This window comes from Oryzias melastigma, linkage group LG5 (genome assembly GCF_002922805.2).
Source record: "Oryzias melastigma strain HK-1 linkage group LG5, ASM292280v2, whole genome shotgun sequence".
NCBI classification, from domain to species: Eukaryota; Metazoa; Chordata; class Actinopteri; order Beloniformes; family Adrianichthyidae; genus Oryzias; species Oryzias melastigma.
The window spans coordinates 34,949,759-34,970,902 of NC_050516.1; the positions used below are offsets into that span (position 1 = coordinate 34,949,759).

At 38.8% G+C, this 21,144-nt stretch overlaps 1 protein-coding gene across 1 annotated transcript; it reads right to left on the minus strand.

The window, feature by feature from the left end:
• Positions 1-411: 411 nt before the first annotated feature.
• Positions 412-20,981, minus strand: rad54l2 (RAD54 like 2). The gene is made up of 22 exons (XM_024269553.2): positions 20,810-20,981; positions 18,823-19,018; positions 18,450-18,732; positions 18,237-18,373; positions 18,024-18,164; positions 17,720-17,952; positions 15,936-16,118; positions 14,980-15,113; positions 14,701-14,897; positions 10,576-10,918; positions 10,331-10,508; positions 10,019-10,249; positions 9,797-9,915; positions 8,837-8,961; positions 7,846-7,945; positions 7,552-7,757; positions 7,303-7,478; positions 5,906-6,102; positions 4,222-4,406; positions 4,019-4,108; positions 3,865-3,957; positions 412-2,095 (listed from the first exon to the last, which is right to left on the minus strand). Exons 2-22 carry the CDS (start codon positions 18,965-18,967, stop codon positions 1,104-1,106), a joined length of 4,488 nt encoding a protein of 1,495 aa, XP_024125321.1. The 5' UTR covers positions 18,968-19,018; positions 20,810-20,981; the 3' UTR covers positions 412-1,103.
• Between the last annotated feature and the right edge of the window lie 163 nt (positions 20,982-21,144).

Below are 21,144 nucleotides of genomic sequence, written 5' to 3' on the forward strand. Positions count from 1 at the left end.
ACATAAAAAACACACTTTTCTATTAGAGACAGCAACCTACAGGGCTGGCTGGAACAGCCAGCCCTGTAGGTTGCTGTCTCTACCAGAAAAGTGTGTTTCTTATATTTGGAAAGGCTTCGTTGAACATAAACACCCCCTTTGTTAAGGCTTAAAATAACGGAAAGTCCACTCCCCGCCCCCATGTGGTCAAAGGCTATCAGAGTACATTCTTTAGAGTTTCAGGGGCAAAACGTTGATGCTCAAACGTAAATCTGTATCTCCAGTGCTGGAACCATGTGTGTTTATTATCATTATAGTCACTGTTATAATAGTCTCCCTACAACCAAATCTACACACTGCACAATATTGACTTGCAATATAAACGATGACTATTATGTACAAAGTATTTCACATATTCTGTTATAGCAGATATCTCAACAGGGGATGCTACAATGTCTATCAAACTGCTAAATACTAAAATATGCCTACATTTTAAAAGTTTTTTTTTTTTCTAAATATGTCGCCAGAGCTGCTATTCATGGTAGTGTTCAGATTTCTACTAAAACTCAATGGTCTACTTTCCGAGATTAGTGCGACGAATGACGGCAACGCCCACGAAATGTTTCGCAACATAACCAACAGTTTTTAATCCCTCCTTTCCATCTGGATTGTGATTGGCTGACACTAGATGTGAAGATGAATCAGGAGGAGAAACAAAGCTCTGCAGCTCCAACTCCTCTGGGATTTTCAGCATCAGGATTTTGTTTTTTTGTTAGAGTTACTAAGGTAGGGTTACAGGTGAGAGTCCACGCTGCTTTGGGGATTTTTTTTTTTTTTTTTTGCAAGTGTGGTTTGCTTCAGCTACTGACTGAAGCTTAAATGTTAAAAAAAAACTGAAAAATCCACACCATGAGACTTTAATAAACTCTACTTGTTTGTAATTTCAGAATTAGCAAACCTAAAGTCCTGAGAATGAATTTGTGTTTTTCTTTATTAATATGAAAAAATAGTAATGGTTGGAGACATTTGGTGAGGTACTGTGATGAAATGTAACAAACCACGTCCGGTTGATTCCTAAACCTCATGGATTTGTGGTAAACGCACGATGTGGGACGTTTGGGGCTCTACTGTCCAGTCACCTCTATGACGTCATCATCCGAACTGTCCCCTCCGTTTACCGCGCCGGGATATCTGTCTGGTTGAGTGAGCGCCGCCCCCAGAAGGCTGGAAGTGGGGTTGTTGAAAGGGGGGAGGAAGCTGGAGGCGGAGCTGGAGTTAGAAGCAGAGAACCCCCCGCTTCCTGGGAGGAGCGTCCCGGGGAACATCCTCGGCTCCGAGAGCAACGACTGGCTGTAAGTTAGAGGGAAGCGGGACGTGAGCAGCCCCGCCATGTTCGGGTTCATTAGGTATGGCGGGAGAGAGGCCGACGGGAAGGAGGAGGAAGTCGCCGCTGGGGGCGCGGATGACATTGGAATGGTGGTTGCGGCGGAGGAAAAGGCAGAGGATGAGGAGGGAGGAGGAAGATGCCCGTTTCCTGTGGGGGGCTGCCTCAGAAGGTCTGTGCTCGGCGAGGGAAACATAGTCTGCAGGTCCGCCATCGTTTGCCCCGGCCTCTGAAGGAATGACGATCCGCCGCCGCCGCCCGCCATTAGCAGCTGGTGACTCATGTGGCCCAGTAAGGAGGAGGAGTTCAAACCCACGGGGGGGAAGCTGAGGCCGCTGGAGCTCATGGACATTCCTGGGAACTGGGCTGCAGCGGAGCTGGGTTTGTCCTGCATCTGCGTGATCCCCGGACCTTCCTCGCGTTTGCGTTTGCTCCCCCGCATCTCCAGCGCCGAGCGCAGCAGGTCGTCGCTCAGCTGGCGGCTGCGCTCGCCACTCTGGGGATTGTCTCCGTCAGCGGCCGGCGTCAACGCCGCATCAGACAACGACTGCGAGGCGGTTTCAGCGCCACCAGGGGCGTCGTCCGCAGACAGAGAGTAGCGGCTGATCTCTCGGAGAATCTCTGAGCTGAGTGGAGAGGACGAGCGCTGGTCGCTGAGCGGGGAGCGGCGCTGTTGGTCCACAGGTGAAGAACAGCCGTTACTGACGGGATGGAGCAGCGGGCCCTGAGCTTCTGTGAAGAACAGGAATCCATCGGTGAATAGTTGGACACGTTTATGCTCCAATCAAATAAATTTCTACAGTGGCTGAGAAACGCCATCGCAGCAAAAAAAATAACCGCAAACAAAAAGGAAAAAAATATATCTGTAAACAAAAAAGCGATCTCAATAAAAATAAAAAAGTAACTAAACAAAAAAGGAAACCATGCAAAAATAAAAATATCTGAAAACAAAAATACGATCTCAGCAAAAATAAAACAGTAACTGCAAACAGAAAAAGCGATGCAAGAAAGCTTCAACAGAAGTTGATTATCGTAGATTATTTTTGCTGATGGAAACACCAGAAGTAGAGCGGTTTTTGCTACATGCACTCCTGCGAGAAGAATATTTAATAAATCTCCTGATTTTGTTAACCAAGTATTATATTCACAAAAGTAAATTTAGCAATAAAGCTCCCAACTTTTCTGATTTATTGGCCCAAATTAGTTTTCAAATATAATGTGTTTCCCCCAGTACAAAGGTAAACATGTCATTTTGCTCAGCTTTTTTTAACAGTGTGAATGTTTAGTCAGCTCCTTTCTGTACGGTTATCGGCACGTAAAAATTAAAACACACTTTCAATAATTTCATCAATCTGGGTATCAAAACATTCAACTCATTAAGGACATTACTGCTTTTATTTTTGGTATTCATAAACAGTATAGTTTTTCAAATATTGAGAAAAATATGTCCCACAGGAAATAAATGATAAAGTCTTCAAATTTCAAAATTTAAAGTAGATTAACAACAAGCCTTTAAATATATTCATGGGCTGTTTTTATCTTGTATAGTAACTTTAAAAAACATTGGAGCTTAGCTAATATTTTAGCAACATGCTAACGTTTTTGGCTAATTTGTTATCAACTGTGAGTTTTTTTAGGGCTAATTTAGAGTTTAGCTTCTATTTTAGCAACATGCTAACGTTTTTGACTAATTTAGTTTACTGAGAAATTTTAAGCTATTTTGGACTTTAGCTAGTATTTAAGCAACATGCTAGCTTTTTGGCTAATTTGGCATCTACTGAGGTTCTTTTATGCTAAATTTTTGAGTTTAGGTAACATTTTAGCAACATGCTAACATTTTTGGCTAATTTGTTATCTACTGGGGTTTTTTAGGCTAATTTAGCTTCTATTTTAGCAGCAGGCTAACATTTTTGACTCATTCTGCTTTAGCGGAAGCTAACAACAAACCGGCATCCTCCAATTTACCTTCAAACCTGGGGGCTAGGTGGCCAAATCAAATAACGTATTTAAATGGTGACATTGAATAATAACGTCTTCATTTACTTTCTTGATCGTTTTCCAATTCGTACTGCTCTTCTTTTTCTTGCAGCGGTGAATATAGCAAACATCAGTCTACTTCTTGTGTGTCCGTCAGCAAAATCAATCCCTGATAATCAACTTCAGTTTGCAAACTTCTTTTTTTTTTTGTTTCAATTATTTTTTATTTTTGCACAGTTTCTTCTTTTGTTTGGAGTTCCTTTGTTTTTACTGCGATAGCGCTTATCAGCCACCGTAGATTTCTTTATAAGGAAATTTTTAAGAAAACAGCAAAAACACAAAATCAGGTGCAAAAAATTAACACTGTAGGCTCCAAATTTTTTTTGGACACCAAAGTGAATTTTCCACTAAAGATACAGTTTTGAAAAATTATAGAAACAATATTTACGACCCCTAACTCCTTGATGATACGTTGCTTTTTTTGCATACATGAGGGATTTAAACGAGAAGCAGTAAATCCATACCTCCTGGAACAGTGGACCCTGTGGTGACAGGTCGGCTGATCTTCCCCGAGCGGATGGCAAAAATTCTTCCATCGTTTGTCCTGATGTAGGTACCTGAGGAGAGGAACATGTGAGTAACGGACACATTTGGGTTTCCAGAACCTTCAGAAAGTACCTTTAGACCCTCTAATGATATGGATGACCTCCCCAGCACTGATGCGAGCTTGAACATCCGTTGTGCTGTTAGCTCCTGGAATTACAATATCTGTAAAGGGAAATATTATTATTACAGTGTTTATTTTAAAATAATACAGGAAAAATAAGAAAGTTAAATGCAGCATTCAGGAAGTAGTTCTACTATTTCAGAATATGTGGTACCTGTCGTGGTGACAATCCTCTGCACGTAAACTCCAGCTTTCTGCAGGAAGTTGACGGGGAGGCTGCCGGCAGAGCTGGAGCCAGCCATGCCCATGCCGGCTTGCCGAGGCATCATGGGAATCGGAGTTGACTGGATGGGCCGGACGCTCGCCACTGGTTTGTCATCAGGCCTCGACAGGTGGTGCCTAAAGGTATAAGGACAGGTCTATAAAACCCACTTCGATCATCTTTTGATCTATTTTCAGTGTTTCGGGTGGTTTTTAATTACGATTTTGCCAATTTTAGTCAAAATTAAAAAAAAAAGAAAGAAAAAAAATGTTATTTTCTGGGACATAGTTTCTGCAGAACGACAGGAGTTCATTAGAAATTCACCTCTGAGTTGTGAGTGGAACTATTGGTGCGTCCCCTGTTGCTGGGAGCTCTCTGTTTACACTCTTTCCTGCTAGCTTACAACCCTCACACCATAAACCTAATATCATCAGTGGAACAAAAGTCCAGCAATATTGGAGCTATCAAGCTGTACAGTTTTGGTCCAGATTCCAGCATAGACTTGAAAAACAAAGACGTACATGGATCTATTTGCATCAGAATGGAGAGGAACAGAGAGCTTGTGGCCCGCCCACTGTATTTTCCATGTCACAAAGAAGCTTTTTTTTCTTTCCTTCTTCTTCATTTTTTCCTCTGCTCCTAATTCTTTACAATTGAAAAAATAAATACTCAGAAATGCAATTTTAAGCTTACTTTTCTTAATATATGTCCTCCACCATCAGAAAAGTGCTATGATGGCATGTTAAGAACACCAACAACACCATTTTAATTGGAGTTTGTCTTTAAAGACCAAAGTACAACACGGGTGTTTACATTTGGGCCTCCATCTTGCTTATTTTCCAAGCAATTCTGTCTCTGAAGCCTCTCACACCTGAACCAGGTGATGAGTAGACAAGATTTCTGAAAAACTATCAAGAAATATTTGTGCCATTACAATGAGAAAGCAATTCATGAATTTGAGATAAAAAAAAATAATGAATTGCAAAAAAAAAAAATGTAGTTTTAAAAACAAACATTTCTAAGAAGCACATGAAAATAGTAAATGTTTGCTTTCAGAACCTTTTACTTTAGTTGCATTTGTGACAAAACTGCTTCAGAGGTGTTATTTTAATTCTTGCTTTCTACCTATCTTTGATTTTATATTTTTAAATCTGAGCGCGGCGTGACATATGTAACACCAAACAGCCAATCATGGACAAGAGGTTTGAGGCTGAACACTAAGCTTTTTTTTTTTAACAATTTAGTCAATTTTGATTTAAATTTACAAATATTACTTCATAGAAATAATAATAATAATAATAAAAAAACTAGCCTGGATTTGGAGTCCCTGCTTTACAGGGGAAGCAAAAAGCTGAAGAGAAAGTCAGATTTTTTTTTAATATCCTCGAAAAGAAAAAGTCTAAAGTAAAAATAAAGTCTGTAGAAAACCTTTGGATAAGTTTATAGGCTAAAGTGGTTTTATATTACAATTTTTGCAAACTGTTTTGTTTCCATTTAATTGCTTTCATAAAATAAAAGGAGACTAAAGTTTAAAAATCTTTAGAAATCTTTTTCTGATGTTTTATCAGAAAAAATAATCCCAATAATCCCAAAACTTGGATAAAAAAAGTGTGTAAAACATGCGTCTTAAACCTACCAGCCCCGCTGGTTAAACGCAGCAATGCTAGCGAGCGTGAAGTCGTTGGTTGGGTAATAGGGAGCGTAGGACGGCCGAGAGTACGGCACGGACGCTCGCTTCTCGTCTTCGTAGCTCTTCTTTGCAGCTCTTTTCTCAGCTTTAGTCAGTTTGGATTCCTTACGGTCCACAAGCAGAGATTCATGGTGGAAAGGAGGCTGTTGGAATAAAAATAAAACCCTTTTAAAAATTCATTTTTAGTTGAAGATAAAAACTAATGTTGGACAAATCATAATTTTTTGTGGAATTGAAAATAAATCCCCTTTCATTTGCTTATGAAGCCAAAAGATGGTGAATAATTCTTATCATCTTAACTGTATAGTAATTTTTGTCAGAATGACATAAAAGAAACAAAATCATCCATCACCATGAACATTTGAAAAGTGAACATCCCGATTGTTACATTAAAACAACACTTAGATGGGGAAAGAGTGTATAAATGAAGAACCATTAAAAAAAAAAAAACACTAGACTCCAATAAAATGTGATTTTACTGTTAAATCAGAGGCCTGCACCACATGTGGCTCTTTCATTCCTTTATTATAGTTCTTTAGCTTTAACGAAAAATGCTAAAAATTTAATAAATAGGAGATTAGTTAGTTTAATTTTGTCATTTCTGTTCAGATTTTTAACATGTCAAGCAACTAAGCAAAAAAAGTTTAGTTTACTGTCAGAAATTCTGTGGAAATTTGTGTTTTTGATTCATAGTTCGTCAAATAAAAGTGTCTAAAAGTGTTTTATTTTGGTAAATTACACTAAAGTAGTTAAATTTTTTGAACAAATGTGGTTTAAAATGATTGAAAATAATTTAGACTTGTGTGATTTATAAAAAAAAAGCTCAGGTTATTCTACATGTTTTTTAAATAGATTCTACTTAAATGTTTTTTTTAGATTAAAAGAAAAAAAAGGTCCTAATGATAAAAAGAAATCATGCTTGAATAACTTAATCTAAGTAAAACTGCTGCAGCAGGAAGAGCTGTTTGACACCAAGTGGGTTTTATTTTGAAAGGAACTATTGTGAGCTGCCGTCAAAAGTAAAATAAGTTACATTTGTTATATATCGAAATTGTAATTTAATTATTTTACTTTAAAAAAAACACAATTTATAAATACATGCTTAACTGCCAAAAAAGCATAAATACTGTGCATTTTTTAAGGAAAAAAATGGACTTCGTGTCTCTCGTGGGTTCTGGTTCTTTGAGTGTTAAAGGTTGCAGACCCCTGTATTAAATAAGATAATAAAGGCAGCACAATCCCAAAATAACAGGACAGTAAAGTTCCATTACATGTTACTATTTAGGAATAATCTTCATTTTCCTGAGACTTTCAGCATCGTGACACATTTCCTGCTCGTGTACCTTTGTGATGAGGTTTGGGTAGAGCCGACAAGCGTTGAACATCACTTCTTCATAATCATTCCGGGATTCCAGAGAGACTTTCTCCGATTCCGGCTCCTCCTCTACGAAGTGCAGCAGAGACTCCACCTCCTTCCGAGTGAAGTTCAGCACCGGATTCAAATCATCCACGACGCGATCTTCAAAATAAAAGAGTTTTAGCAAAAGAACTCAAACGGTGTCTGGTTGTTGGAAACGGCTGGAAACTCCTACCAGACATGCCCTGCTTGGAGACCTGTCTGTCGTAGATCTTCTTCTCCAGGGTGAAGTCACAGACGAGCCGGTAGATGTAGCAGCGTTTGACCTGGCCGTAGCGGTACACGCGGCACACAGCCTGGGCGTCGTGACAGGGGTTCCAGGAAGCATCGAAGACCACGACGCGATTGGCCCCGATCAGATTTACCCCCAAGCAGCCCGCTCTGAACGACAGAATAATAAGGCATTATTGAGCTTCAAGTGGAAAAGGAGGAGGGGCAAACGGTGAGAGTAGGAAGCTGCTACGCGTGCCTGGTGGAGAGCAGGAAGACCCAGGTTTTGTTGTTCTCTGGATCGTTAAACTGGTTTATGAGGCGTTCTCTCTCCGAGGCGGAGGTGCTCCCATCCAATCCTGCAGACAGACGGACAGACAGACATCCCATTTTAATGCTCAAACACAACAAAATGATAAGTTGTGTCAAAAGAAAGAGGACAGGTTTTATTTAAGATTTATCTATTAAACTATTTGTTCTTACAGAAGAAATCGAGTAACTCAGATCTGGGAGAGGGCAGGGAAATTTTGCTTATTTTTATCCTTATTACAGTTTGGCTAATGCTAAAGCTAACCTTTTACTTCACAAAACTATTTGATAGAACTCCCACGGTAAAGAGGATCTTTCAGGTGCACTATGAGGATTTACCAAGAATCATGTAATAATCAGAATTAAAATAAAAAAAACTATCTTTGGAGAAACTAAAACACAATGTTAGTGCTGCCACAAATGATTATTACGATAGTCAACTAATCACAGATAAATAGAAATATCCAAGCTAGTAAAGTTAACAAAAACATAAAAGTATTTGGAAAGTTTCTTTTCCCCCCAAAAAAAACAAGCATCATTTATAAAAAATCAGGAGTCTTTACTCCAAATATGGTCAAATGATTTATAATTACATTTAGGAAGAAACCAGTTTTATTGATCCGCTTTTTTTGTGTTATAAAAGTTGGACTAAGTTTTTTTTTTTTTTTTTAAACTTCTACTTTGACATTTGTGATTTAAGGTCAAATCTAAATCACATTTTAATGATTCCTACACGAAAATCGAGTGTACGAATAAAGCATAAACCAGCTGCAGATGTTTTACAGAGGATAAAGATCAATTTTACCCAATAAAGTCGAGGTCAACCAGAAGCTTAGAAAAAAATAAATAAATCAGATACTCACTTCAGCTCTATACAGACTATAATGTGAAAATATTTATTTAAAAAAATTGTTTTTGGGAGGGAGAACGACGCGACTCACTGTAGTAGTTGAGGTTGCGAACCCAGTTCTGGTTCTGGTTCTGGCCGTCAGAGGAGCTGACCGTTTGAGGCATCGGTCTCTTTGATAAGAAGTCCTCAATGACCGTCAGCGTAGACAAACTTTGGCTAGAGAACACGGTTCAGACATCAGGAAGTGTACTTTTAAAAGCTTTCACATTAGAATCTGGTTCTTTTGTGCAAGTTGGACAACAAAAACTTTAACACTCTCCAAAAAAAAAGTACAGAGTCAATCAAAAATGTAAAGAAAAAGCTGTCAATGGAGGTAAGAAAAATGATCTTACCAAGAACATTTTAGTCACTTTAACCTTTTAACTTCCTGCTCAACCAAACGTGAAACATTTAGAAAACATTTTTTTAAAAATACAGTTTCAGGGTACGGAGGCCTTAAAAGGAAATTGAACAAAAAAAATTGAAGTATTTTTTTTTTTTTTTACAAAAATTGAAATAAATAACAAAAAAACCATTCTAGTTAGTAACGGAAACGCACCAGATAGTAACTGGTGTGCATTAATTAGTAACCAGAACATATTTTTTTACCTCAATTTTTAGAAAAAAACACAATTACTATCTGGTGTGCACCACTTACTTACCAGATTTTTTTTTATTTTTTTACTACTTTAATTTTTAGAAAAAAAAGTTCTGGCTAGAAACCAGAACTTCTTTTTACTACTTTTCTTTTCTTTCTTCCTTCTTCCTTCAGGGGCTCCGTATAAAGGCAATACATAGCAGAAAAAATATATTTTTTTGGTAGTTAAAGGGTTAAGACATATTTTCTCAAACTAATATTTATTTGCTATTGAAAAACAATAACTTTTCCTGCAAGACAGAAAATAATCATTTTTTCTTAAAATACAGGCTGTTTTACTTTCTTAAGGATCCACTTTTGTAGTGAATTTAGTTCTTAATCATTGGCTGTTATAAATAAAAAATAAAAACTTACCTAAAGACCAAAATTTTGTCTCTTTTCTTGACGCTTTCATCGATGATATAGAAGAGCAGCAACATTTTGGCAGAATTCTCCAGAACTCCCATCTTGTAGTTGGACATGATGTCTTTTGCCTAAAACATACATTCATCTTTAACCAGTGAAAGAGGCTAAATCATGACCTTTTTAAAAACGTTTTGGCATGTTCAGCCAATCAAACGTTCCAGAAGGACGTACCCATTCATATGTAATGACTTGGTTGGTTCTGTCCTGCGAGGCGTTGAGTGGTGGAAGGCTGCTGTTGACTTTGCTGTTACTCGAGTCGGTCACTTTGGCCTTTAGGCCAGAACTGGGTGCGGGGCAGCGGGCGTTACCCGCCGTAGTGATGTCATCAAGGTCCAGGTCTTGCTCGTTGGCCTGGTTCTCCTTCTGTAAGGCCTCATAGAGGACGTCGGGGTGATTCCAGATCTGCACGGATAAAGAAAGATGTCAACGAGAGCGAACGAGCAGAGGAAAGGTTGGAAGTTTCTGGCAGCCGTCAGAGTTCACCTTGCAGCACACGCAGAAGGCTTTGAGCGGGTTTAGACCGAGCCAGCCGCTGTTCCCCGCTTCTCGAAAACGCTTCATGAACTCGGTGTACAGCGCCCTCTGGACAGCAGACAGCCGCACCAAAATGACGTGCTCGTCTTTGGATGGCAGCTGGTCTCTCAGCACATCGTGGCCTCGTCTGTGAACCAAAAGAAATTCACGAGAATTAAATACCTGTCGATAGATTTGAATTATTAGGGAGTTACCTCTGAACGAAGCCCTCCAGCAGGCTGTGCAGCACGTGGCTGCGGTAGCGCATCAGGCGTAAGTCTTGAGGCGTGCTGTCCACGCACTGACCGTTGAGGATGGGCCGCTCAAACATGTTGCTGAACTCCTGCCGTGTTCCTAAGAAGTCGGGCCGGACAAAGTCCACCATGCACCAGTACTCGATGAGGTTGTTCTGCAGCGGATAACCGGTCAACACCACGCGGCGCCGAGAGCGGATGTTCTTCAGGGCCTGGGAGGTGCTGGCGTGGTAGTTTTTGATGCGGTGGCCCTCATCACAGATCACCACATCCGGACCGGGCCGCGCTATGGCCTTTTCAATACCTGAGGAGGAAAGGCACAGTAATGCAGTGAAGTACGGCTACTCTTTACTGTTGTCCTTACAAGTTTAATTCGCTTTCTCTGTAGTAACATGTAACTTCCACAGTAGGGGTGTGCCAAAATATCGATATTGCGATATATCGCGATATTTAGTCCTGCGATCGATTCTCGATGGGTTCTCACCAAGTATCGATATTATATTTTCATTTAAAGAGGCTGTAGCGCTGAGCGTCTGAGTCGCGCGCCGGAACTATGGGCGCACGCTGCGTCGGACTTTTAATAGCGATGCACGCACTCGTTCGGGAGAAGCACCGGTGAGATACAGGCTCTGTAGCGCGTGTGTGAAGCATGTCTACCTGTCAGCATTTATCCTCCATCTGTAGGAGATCCACCCGGTAAGAAGTGACTTTGTCTGAGCGCTAGAATGTCAGCGATCACATACTTCCTGTTTGCAGTGGGAACTGAGCGCGTGCTACGCAGTTGTCTGTTCAAGGACCGTCGGAATTTTCGCTTTCATGCACATCAATGTTTAACCTGCTGCTGTACGGTGTAACTTTGATAAATTTATAATGTGACGTTTTCAAACAATGTAATTACTTGTTGCTAATGTTAATTTTAAAGTAATTCTTAAATAAAAAAGCAGGATTTGATGTATGAACTTAAATTTAAATGTAATTAAACTAAAGTACATGAATTCACTGTAAAATTAGGGAGAATGCTAATTAATTGAAGCACTTAAAATTATATTTATTGCCATTATTATGTGTGTTTTAAGGATTTTACCTATTGACTGCTGACTGACCAAATGGAAAAATGATAAAAATTGGAAAAATAATCTCAAGTAACAGTCTGAGTAAATCAGCCTTTATTTTTGGATGCTCAGCCCTTTTCAAGTGAGAGAAAAGTGCACGAAAAATTAGGTCAATTTTGAGAGAGGCTGTAAAACATTATATTCATCATCCTTTGGTGTGACGTTCTTTTGGAGGTAGATAGCTGTCACTACTTGACTTATTTAATATTTGTTCTGTTTACAACAATTCTGCACTAAGTAGTGTCACTGCTGATCATGTTTACTATTGTTAACATTGAATCTGACAGATAATCCCAATTTGGTTGTAGTCAATGCTCGTCAAAGACATAGTTTTACTGATTTCAACAATGTTGCACAAAAGTGTCTATAATTTGTTGCACAAAATAAGAAAAGTTGTTTAGTATGATTGTGTTTAAGGTAAAAAAGATAAATGGGGATATATTTCCCCCCCAAAACATGTTCTATATAATGGTAGTTATTAGAGAGGATTTTTACCAATTATCGCAGTATCGCGATATTATCGATATCGTGAGCCATGTATCGCGTATCGTATCGTATCGTGAGGTACCCAGTGATTCCCAGCCCTATTCCACAGTAACACAGGCAAAACACAAGGGAAACATTGGATATTAAACATTTTTTCTCTCTTTTCTACATATTTTTACATTTTTGTTTATGTTTAAAGATGTGTGAGTGAATATTTAGGCTTTGAAGCAGTTTTAGACTTTTATTTTGTTGCTTTTTCCTGCTATTTAAAAAAAAATTTACTGATCCGAAAAATTACCCTAAAACTGGGACGATCCGAACAATGAGTTTTGTGATCCGTTGCACCAGGGGTCTCAAACTGGCGGCCCACGGGCCATCTGCGGCCCCCACGTTGATATTTTGCGGCCCCCGCCTTAGTGTGAATGTTCTGCCCCTCGAGTTTTGTATTAACGGGAGTTTGTCAGTGCTGTGTGCGGACCTGACATACCAACCAATCACAGCTCTTCGGGCCGTGACATTGACTGGGCTTAAAGCAGGGAAACTTTTAGGGCAGGAAACCTGACACCCCCTCCACAGACACAATTAACGAGTTCTTTTTAACAAAATATATATTTTTTTCTTTTCCAAAAAGTGACTATTTGCGAGTAGTTTTCTCAACACGTGCAGCCAGTGCTGAGCGGGGTTCCATTTGTGACAAAAATATGATTTGGCGTCCACTGTCCATGTCTTTGGTCCTTTGTCTATGTCAGGGGTCTGCACATGTGGCTCTTTGACTCCTCCATTCTGGTTCTCTGGTTGAAGAAGATTAAAATGTTTTTCATTTTAAAAAGTAGCACTATGTACAACCAAACTTAAGGTCAGTAAGCACAAACAGAAATCACACACACCAGACTATAATTAAGCGGACTGCCTCAAGGGTTTGTGCCTTATAGTCTGAAAAACACAAAAAGGGTCAAATAATAAGCTTAGGAATTATTTATATTATAAGTTTATGAATTTCCACCATAAACTATAAAATAAACTGTACTGTCTTTTTTATATATATAATTACTGCTGACATTAAACTACCCACTAGAAAATTTGCTACATTGAGATGATTCTGTCTTTTATTTTGAAAGGAAGTCTATATTTCTACATTTAGAAAATAAATGATATTTTACATTTGTTTACATTTTATTCATATACAAAAAACAATCGTTTATTGATATTTATTATAACAGTAACCATAATATAAATACAAAGGAGCGTCTTATATGTTTTAAGACTTTGTGGCTCCTGCTGATTTGTAGTTGGTGAGAAACCGACCCGATTGGCTCTTTAAATGCTGAAGGTTGCAGATGGCCGGTCTATGTCTACTGAACAGGTTTATTGAACATTTGTTCATGTCTATGTACATAAAAACATATTTTTGGCACAAATGAAACCCCATACGGCCCAACCTCAGCCAGACTCTGCCTTCAGTGGCCAAAATGGAAATTGGGTTTGAGACCGAGCCGTTACACCCCGACTATGTGGTGGGTAGTGAAGGAATTCGGACACAACCGATGTAAACAGGCGTAAATGTGCGTTTTGGGCTTCCATGTTCAAAACTCAAAGTTTCTACAACTGTTTTCAGACTCCACGTAGAAAACGTGCAGCCACTGAACGGAAGGTAAACCAGATCAAACTTTGACCAATCAGGATCTTGGATTTGATAATGATGAATGGATGGCGTCCCCTTTAAGTTCAGCATATCAGCGCAAAGATGTTTAGAATCCGCTGGTGTTACGTTAATTGCATCAATTGTTGAAGAGTTACAATAACCAAAAGAATGTAAACACTGGAGCTAAAGCTCTGGTGTTCATGCTAATTATTTTTCAAGAACTTATGTCAGTGAGCAGAACTTAAAGACCCAGTTTTTGAATGGAAAAAACCGAGACGCTAGTTTTACTTTGAAAACAGGAAGCGTCACCGACACGTTTACTTCTAGTGACAATAGTGCCACATTTTTATTTTTGTTTGTTATTCTGTATTTCAAAGCAATAAATACATTGCTCCCTTATAATACTTTTAACACACCGTATTATATTAATAAAGATCGTGAATCTGCGATCTTGGACGTCGCGATTATTCATACTCAAATTTTTGGGAGCAGATTGTGACTATCCGAGCACTGAAACTCGTTGCATTCTTGAACGCACATCACATGCCTCCCAGTGAACGTAGTATCAGGGTTTGAATCCACCACCATACTAAACACTCTTTAAATGAAATAACCCAAATTAAAAACAAGGATAAAAGATGAAAATGAATAGACTAAACTGAAAATGTCTTTTTTTTTTTTTTTTTTTGCATATCTGGAAAATTGGGAGTTTTATTTTTCCCAAACACCATTTTTATTTCATATAACCTTTAAAGAGACTAAATACATAGTAAAAATGTATATTTACTGCAAAGTACAAAAATGTACCAACCCTCGGCGTCACACTTTCTTTCACCCTCTGGTTACCTTTCATGAGTTCCTGCTGTCGGTCCTCCTCATCGAGGTCAATGATGACGGGTCCAGCAGGTTTCTTCGACTTCCTCTTCTTCCCCATCACAAAACTCTTCTTCATGGAGAGCAGGCGGTACATCTCGTACCCCATCAGCAGCACGCCTCCGTCTCTAGACCACTCCTCCACCACTTTCGCCCTGGCAACTGTAGTTCTGTTGGTCGAGAAGTCAGTCAGATCAGCCGTTCGGAGTTCATACTCGACCTTGTGAAACAGGAAGTCGGCGTGTGACGCACTTGTGCTCATCGTTGAGAACGTGAACTTTGAATGTGCGAGGCAGAGCGAGCGAAGGATCGGTGTCGGGAGGAAGAGCCTCAGCAGGAGGAAGCCAGAGGTTGAATTCTGTCAGCCAGTTCTGAAGCGTGTTCACCTGCAGATGAGGGGACAGGAAGTTAGTGAGTCAAATCTAATCTTTATTCAACATGTCCAAATTCACTCACTATTCTTGCAATTTACAATTCTACAAGTCTCTACAAAAAACTAGTGTGCATTCAATAGATTAGTGAATATAGACCACAATGCATTGCGCTTGAACAATTTTTCATTTGAAAAAAATGTAAAGAACATTTTTTTTTCTTTTAATTCATCCAAGTTTTCTGAGGATTCATAAATAATAACATGTTCATACTTATGAGGTTTTTATTTCAGCAAATAGGTGACGTCATATTTGGTGATTAAAAAAAAAAACAGTAGTGAGGATGTGCCACAAAATAGTCTTTTAGGGGTTAGGACAGGGTTGGCCCGCCAAACTGGAATAAATTATTTTCCTTGTATTTCTGGTGTGTTTTAGATAGTACATAACAAATACATTGACCTCTGTCTAATGGTCAGTAAGTTATTCTGGAAGATTTGTTGTTTTTCTGATGTTCATGTGTGTTTTTCAATAATTCAAACACTACATGAACACAGTATTTCTGTAAGTTTGCGTTTTTCCCCAAAGGACATAAACTCATGAGTGCAATCGGCTCTAAAATAAGAGCAAAAGCCACAATTTTTGAAAGGCAAACTCAAAAATGTTCTGTTTTAATGTAATTTTCAATCAAATCAGTGAGGTGGATTATCAAAACACTCCACAAATCTACTTCTGGTTTGGCCCTTCTCTCACATTTGTGGCCCACAACCCTAAAGGTTTAGTGTTAGGGAGTAGTGGGAGAATTTGGACGCCTATACGGAGTGTTATTTCCATGCTTACAGGGACGATGGCCAGCACGGTGTGGGCTTCCGTGTTCCTCAGCAGGATGTCGATGAAGGAGATGACCTGGAGCGTCTTGCCCAGCCCCATGCTGTGAGCGAGGATGCAGCCGAAGCCGCTGCTGGTTTTGTACCTCTCTAGAGACTCGATCAGGTTGTCGTAGAGAAACCGGATTCCACCAATCTAAAGGTAAAGGTGAGAATATTCACAAAAAGGTATGTTGTCCAGTAGAGCTGCTGCGACTAGTCGACTATTAAAATAGTCAGCGACTAATTTAATAGTCGATTAGTCGTTACTTTATATTATATGGAGTCAGAGTTTAGTAAAGTTGGACAAAGTTGTGAGCACCAAAAAATGCACCTTTTAGTAATTCTCCTTTTCGCATGGTTTTCAGCATGTAAAAAAGCAATCACACTTTCAGCGATTTCAACAATCTCGGTATAAAAACGTTCAACTTGTTCAGCTTGTTTTTGGTATTTATAAACTTTATAGTTTTTGAAATATTGAGCAAAATACACTCCAAAGGAAATTAATGATAATGTCTTTAAATTTCAACATTTTAAGTACATTAACAACAAGCCTTAAACATATTCATGGCCTATGTTTTAAAATTTTTAATAGTAATTTTCAAAAAAGTTTGAGTTTAACTAGTATTTTAGCAACATGCTAACATTTTTGGCTAATTTGTTATCTACTGGGTTTTTTTAGGCTAATTTGGAGTTCAGCTTTTATTTTAGCAACACACTGAAAATGTACCCAAATTGGCAAGTACTAGGTATTTTTAAGCAATTTTACGACAATTTCTTCAGAAATTTAGCTCAACTTAAGTGCTCTTTCATAGTTTTTTTTGCAAAATTTCCAGTCTTTTTGCAACTAGCCTTTGCATTTTCAGCAAATCTTCTTCTTCTTCTTCTTTTCCTTTGGGCTTTTCCCTTCAGGGGTCGCCACAGCGAATCAGTTTCCTCCATCTAAGCCTGTCTTCAGCATCCTCCACTCTAACACCAGCCACCTTCATGTCTTCATTCACTGCATCCATAAACCTCCTCTTTGGTCTTCCTCTAGACCTCTTTCCTGGCAGCTCTAGACTCAGCATCCTTCTACCAATATATTCACTGTCTCTCCTCTGAACATGTCCAAACCATCTCAGTCTGGCCTCTCTGACTTTCTCTCCAAAACCTCTAACATGTGCTGTCCCTCTGATGTATTCATTCCTGATCCTATCCATCCTGGTCACTCCCAAAGAGAACCTCAGCATCTTCATCTCTGCTACCTCCAGCTCTGCTTCCTGTCTTTTCTTCAGTCCCACTGTTTCTAGTCCAAACAACATGGCTGGTCTCACCACAGTCTTGTACACCTATTGCAAATCTATTCAGCGATAAATGCGATTACTTTCAGCAAAAAGCATTTACACTAGCATTATCGCAGGTAATGCAACTTTTCTAGTTATATTTGAAACATTAAGATCAAAATTTTATCTTTTGTGAAAAATTGTTCCTTTTTTTTTCAGATGCTAACTTCATTTGATTTAATCTTGTTTTAATACCAGAAACTAATGAAGGACAGAGGCTGCACGATTCATTAAAAGTTTGACAAACTATCATCTTAATTGTCTTTATTTTTAGTTAGTTTAAAGCTAATGATGGTTAAGTTTACATCCACTTTGTGCACGACCCGATTAGTTGACTAATTGGAAAAAATAATCAGTGATTAGTTGACTATTAAAATAATTGTTTGTGGCGGCACTATTGTCCAGGACAGATGATCAAATAAAACCAAAGACTGACCTGGTGAGGCTTTACAGCCCTCGCCAGCTGTGGGGCAAGAAAAATGTCCTTCTCTTCTGCAGGGTGGTTTATGTTAACCAACACCCGACCCTGAGCATCCGGCAGGTTGAGCGCATCGTTGATGTGTGCGCCGCTGCTTTCCTCCGAGCCGGGGACGCCATCGGCGTCGTCGTCAGCCGACTCACTGCTTATGTGCAGGGTGTCTTCATCTCCTGAGCTGAGCTCAATTACATCTGCATCATAACTGATCAAGTTACCATGCAACCAGAACACCAGAACCACAAAGAAGTTACAGAGATCTCACCATCTCTGATGGCAAGCGGAGGCAACTTTGGCTCCTCTTTTTCGTCTTCCTCACCACTGCTGTCCAAACAGATGATGTCCTGCTGGCCAAGTATGGCGGGGACCAAATGGGATACGTCGCCTAATAACGCTGCTGCGTCCACTGAGGGAAAGAAAAGACGGGATTAGCGAAGATCTTCAACAGAAACGGTGGTTAAATAATGACACACATTACCTAGCTGAGCGTCGGGAACAGCTGGAGTCAGAGTAGGAAAATCTTTTCTTTGCTGCTCCAGTCGTTTCCGTCGCTCCATCTCTTCCTGCTGAGCTGCCTTGGTTCCAGCCTCAAGCTGATCTTCTTGGAGCAGCTTCCTGTATTCACAGAGTGAAGTCCATGTTTATATAAACCCAAGCCTTAAGCCTTAAAAACAACTGATGGACCACCAACCTGATATTTTTCCTCATGTGTGCAGGCTTGGATTGCTTGGGAGGTTTGGAACCTTTTGCAGGTTTGGATAATTTAGAGGCTTTATGTTTCTTTGTTTTTGTGATGGATGGTTTGTTCCGACTGGAGTTCTCGGGACTCGCTGCAGACTGAGAACGCGACGCAGGTCTGGAGGGAGCCCTGGAAGATGAGCCCGACGCAGGCCGAGAAGAAGGATCTCCGGAGGTAGCAGATTCCTTTTCATCTTGAGCCTCTTCCGTTTGGCTCTGGTTGCTTCCAGGTCGATCTTAAAATGAGGAGGGGAAAAAAATAAATAAATACAGAATTTAAACTAAATCAAAACTTTAGGAACCATGACCAGAAAAAATAAACTCACCAACACTCTCATCCTCATCATCTCCATCGTTTTCATCTTCATCCATTTCCTCCTCATCATCCTCCTCTTCCATATTTTCCAAATAATCCCCTTCACTGTCGATGCTGGCCTCCAGGTCACTATCTGATAATGCCTCTTCAGACATGTTGTCTTGCAGAGTTTTAAAACAATTACCTAAACGCCTTCATCAGAAGCACTACAGAACAAAAGCACACAATTATATACAACTTACAGTCATTTTTCTGTGATAATTGTCAACAGAAAGATGTGTGAAGTGTTTTGTATTTATCTCAAAACTTAAATCTTTCACCAGATTAAAGTGGTTAAAGGTTACTTTAGTTTGATGTTGTTTATAAAGGATAAACAAAGCAATTTCACAAGTTAAGCTAATAAAATGTTAACAATTTAGATGTCCGTTGGATTAAAATGACAAACTAACAGTTGAAATGTTAACGAGTAAAGAGGAAAAATGTGTTTTTGCAGCTCAGACAGGATCTATGCTTATCCTCTAAAGACCAGGTTTCCACATGTGTGGACATCACATTGTGGGTTATATTACTACAATAGTTCATTTTGCTTAACTAAGTCCCTGTGACTAGAAACAAATCTGTGTTTAAGAGGTAAAAATGGGAAACATCACAAAGAACCCCATCATTTTTCATGGACACTTACTTGTCCTTTTTTGGGCATTCTGCATTTTTACTGTGCATAAACAACATCCCCTATGGCTCGCCAATTATTTTAATAAAATTATTATAGTTTACAACAATTCTGTTTTATTTGTAAAGTGTGATTTGCTAAGATAGATTACGCATTCATATATTTGGATTTACATGTTTTAAACAAGTTTCAGTCCCTTTCTGAAATGTAGGGATGCCCTAATTCTCAGTTTAAAAGTCACATCCTTAAACTGAATCATGGGGAAAGTGAATCGTTGGATCTCTACTGGAAACCATTAGGTTTACCTTTAAATTATCAAACGCATATTGTGCAAAATTTGAGAAAAAAAGTTGGGGTTTTTTTCGCTTTGTTGCACTACACCAGGAGTTTAGTATGAGTCAAATGTGATCTTTTTCTTAATTGTTACTTATTTATTAGCAAAATAATATAAATGTATATTTCTGGATTTGTTATTGTTTTGTAATACACAATTTATACATTGAAAACCCAAAAACTGAGATTTGAACCAATATGTAAAGAAAGTGTATTGTTGCCTATTGAGTTGTGAGCAAACATTAGCAGTATGGCTAGATTAATTTCATTAAATAGACACCTTGGATTATTTAGTAATTTAAAAAATGCATAGAACAAAACAAAACGTTTTTTTTTAACACAAACTTGTAAACCAGAGGTATAAAAATAGCAAACTATTTCAGTATTGCGTTTACAAATCAATTCTTTTGTTCTTTTAATGGTTAGATTTGATTATTTTAACTCAAATTCTAACAGATATTCGATTGTTAATCAGTTTATTAATAAAATAAAGTTAAAAATAAAAATCAGGGCTGTGGAGTTGAGACTATGCATTTTTGGCTTGTTTAAATTTCGGCTTCCAGGACTGAAAATGAGCGAAATTGTCCTTAAAATGGCTTTAGAGAAATATACAGATTTAGGTCACATTTAAGACTTTTACTAGATGTCAAACGACGACAGGAAAACTACTTAATGTGAGGGAGGATGCTGTAAACGTTATTTCCCAGAAGTAGTAAGTTCGTAGCTAAAACATGAAAAAACCCACCATTTTAATCACCAAAACTAACCCAACACATCCGAGTACCTGAAGGAATAATGACTGCTTGTAAACTATACAAAAAGCGCTGAACATTTACCAGGAAAACAAACAGCTCCCAGATTCCGCTAGGAGATAATGACCTGATATTGTGTAGGTGTACCGTTGCTGCTAGCCTAAATTACAACCGAGGCTAACACACACGGCTAATTAAGGCGCGTCATTAACACCTAAGCGTTCAGGTGTTCTCCAGCTTACCTTCTGGATGGTGCACTGTTCAATGAGTAGGTACGCTAGCAGGTACAGGGACACTTCAATCGGTTTATACAATACTGTTTAAATGAACTGATAAACGTTGCTTATTTCCATTTTCCCCTAGTGTGACCATAAATGATGTCCCCGTAGAGAAAACCCAACCTAAAGTTCCTGCCCACCAACTTTAGGTTTTTACAGCCGAACAATAATGTTATTATCTACGTATTTATAAATAATGTCAAAAAATTATATTTTTAATAAAAGTTTCGAAGATGTATATTAACTTTAGTTTTTTTAAGTTAATTGTTGGAAAACTCAAGAAATAAAAAAACGTATTT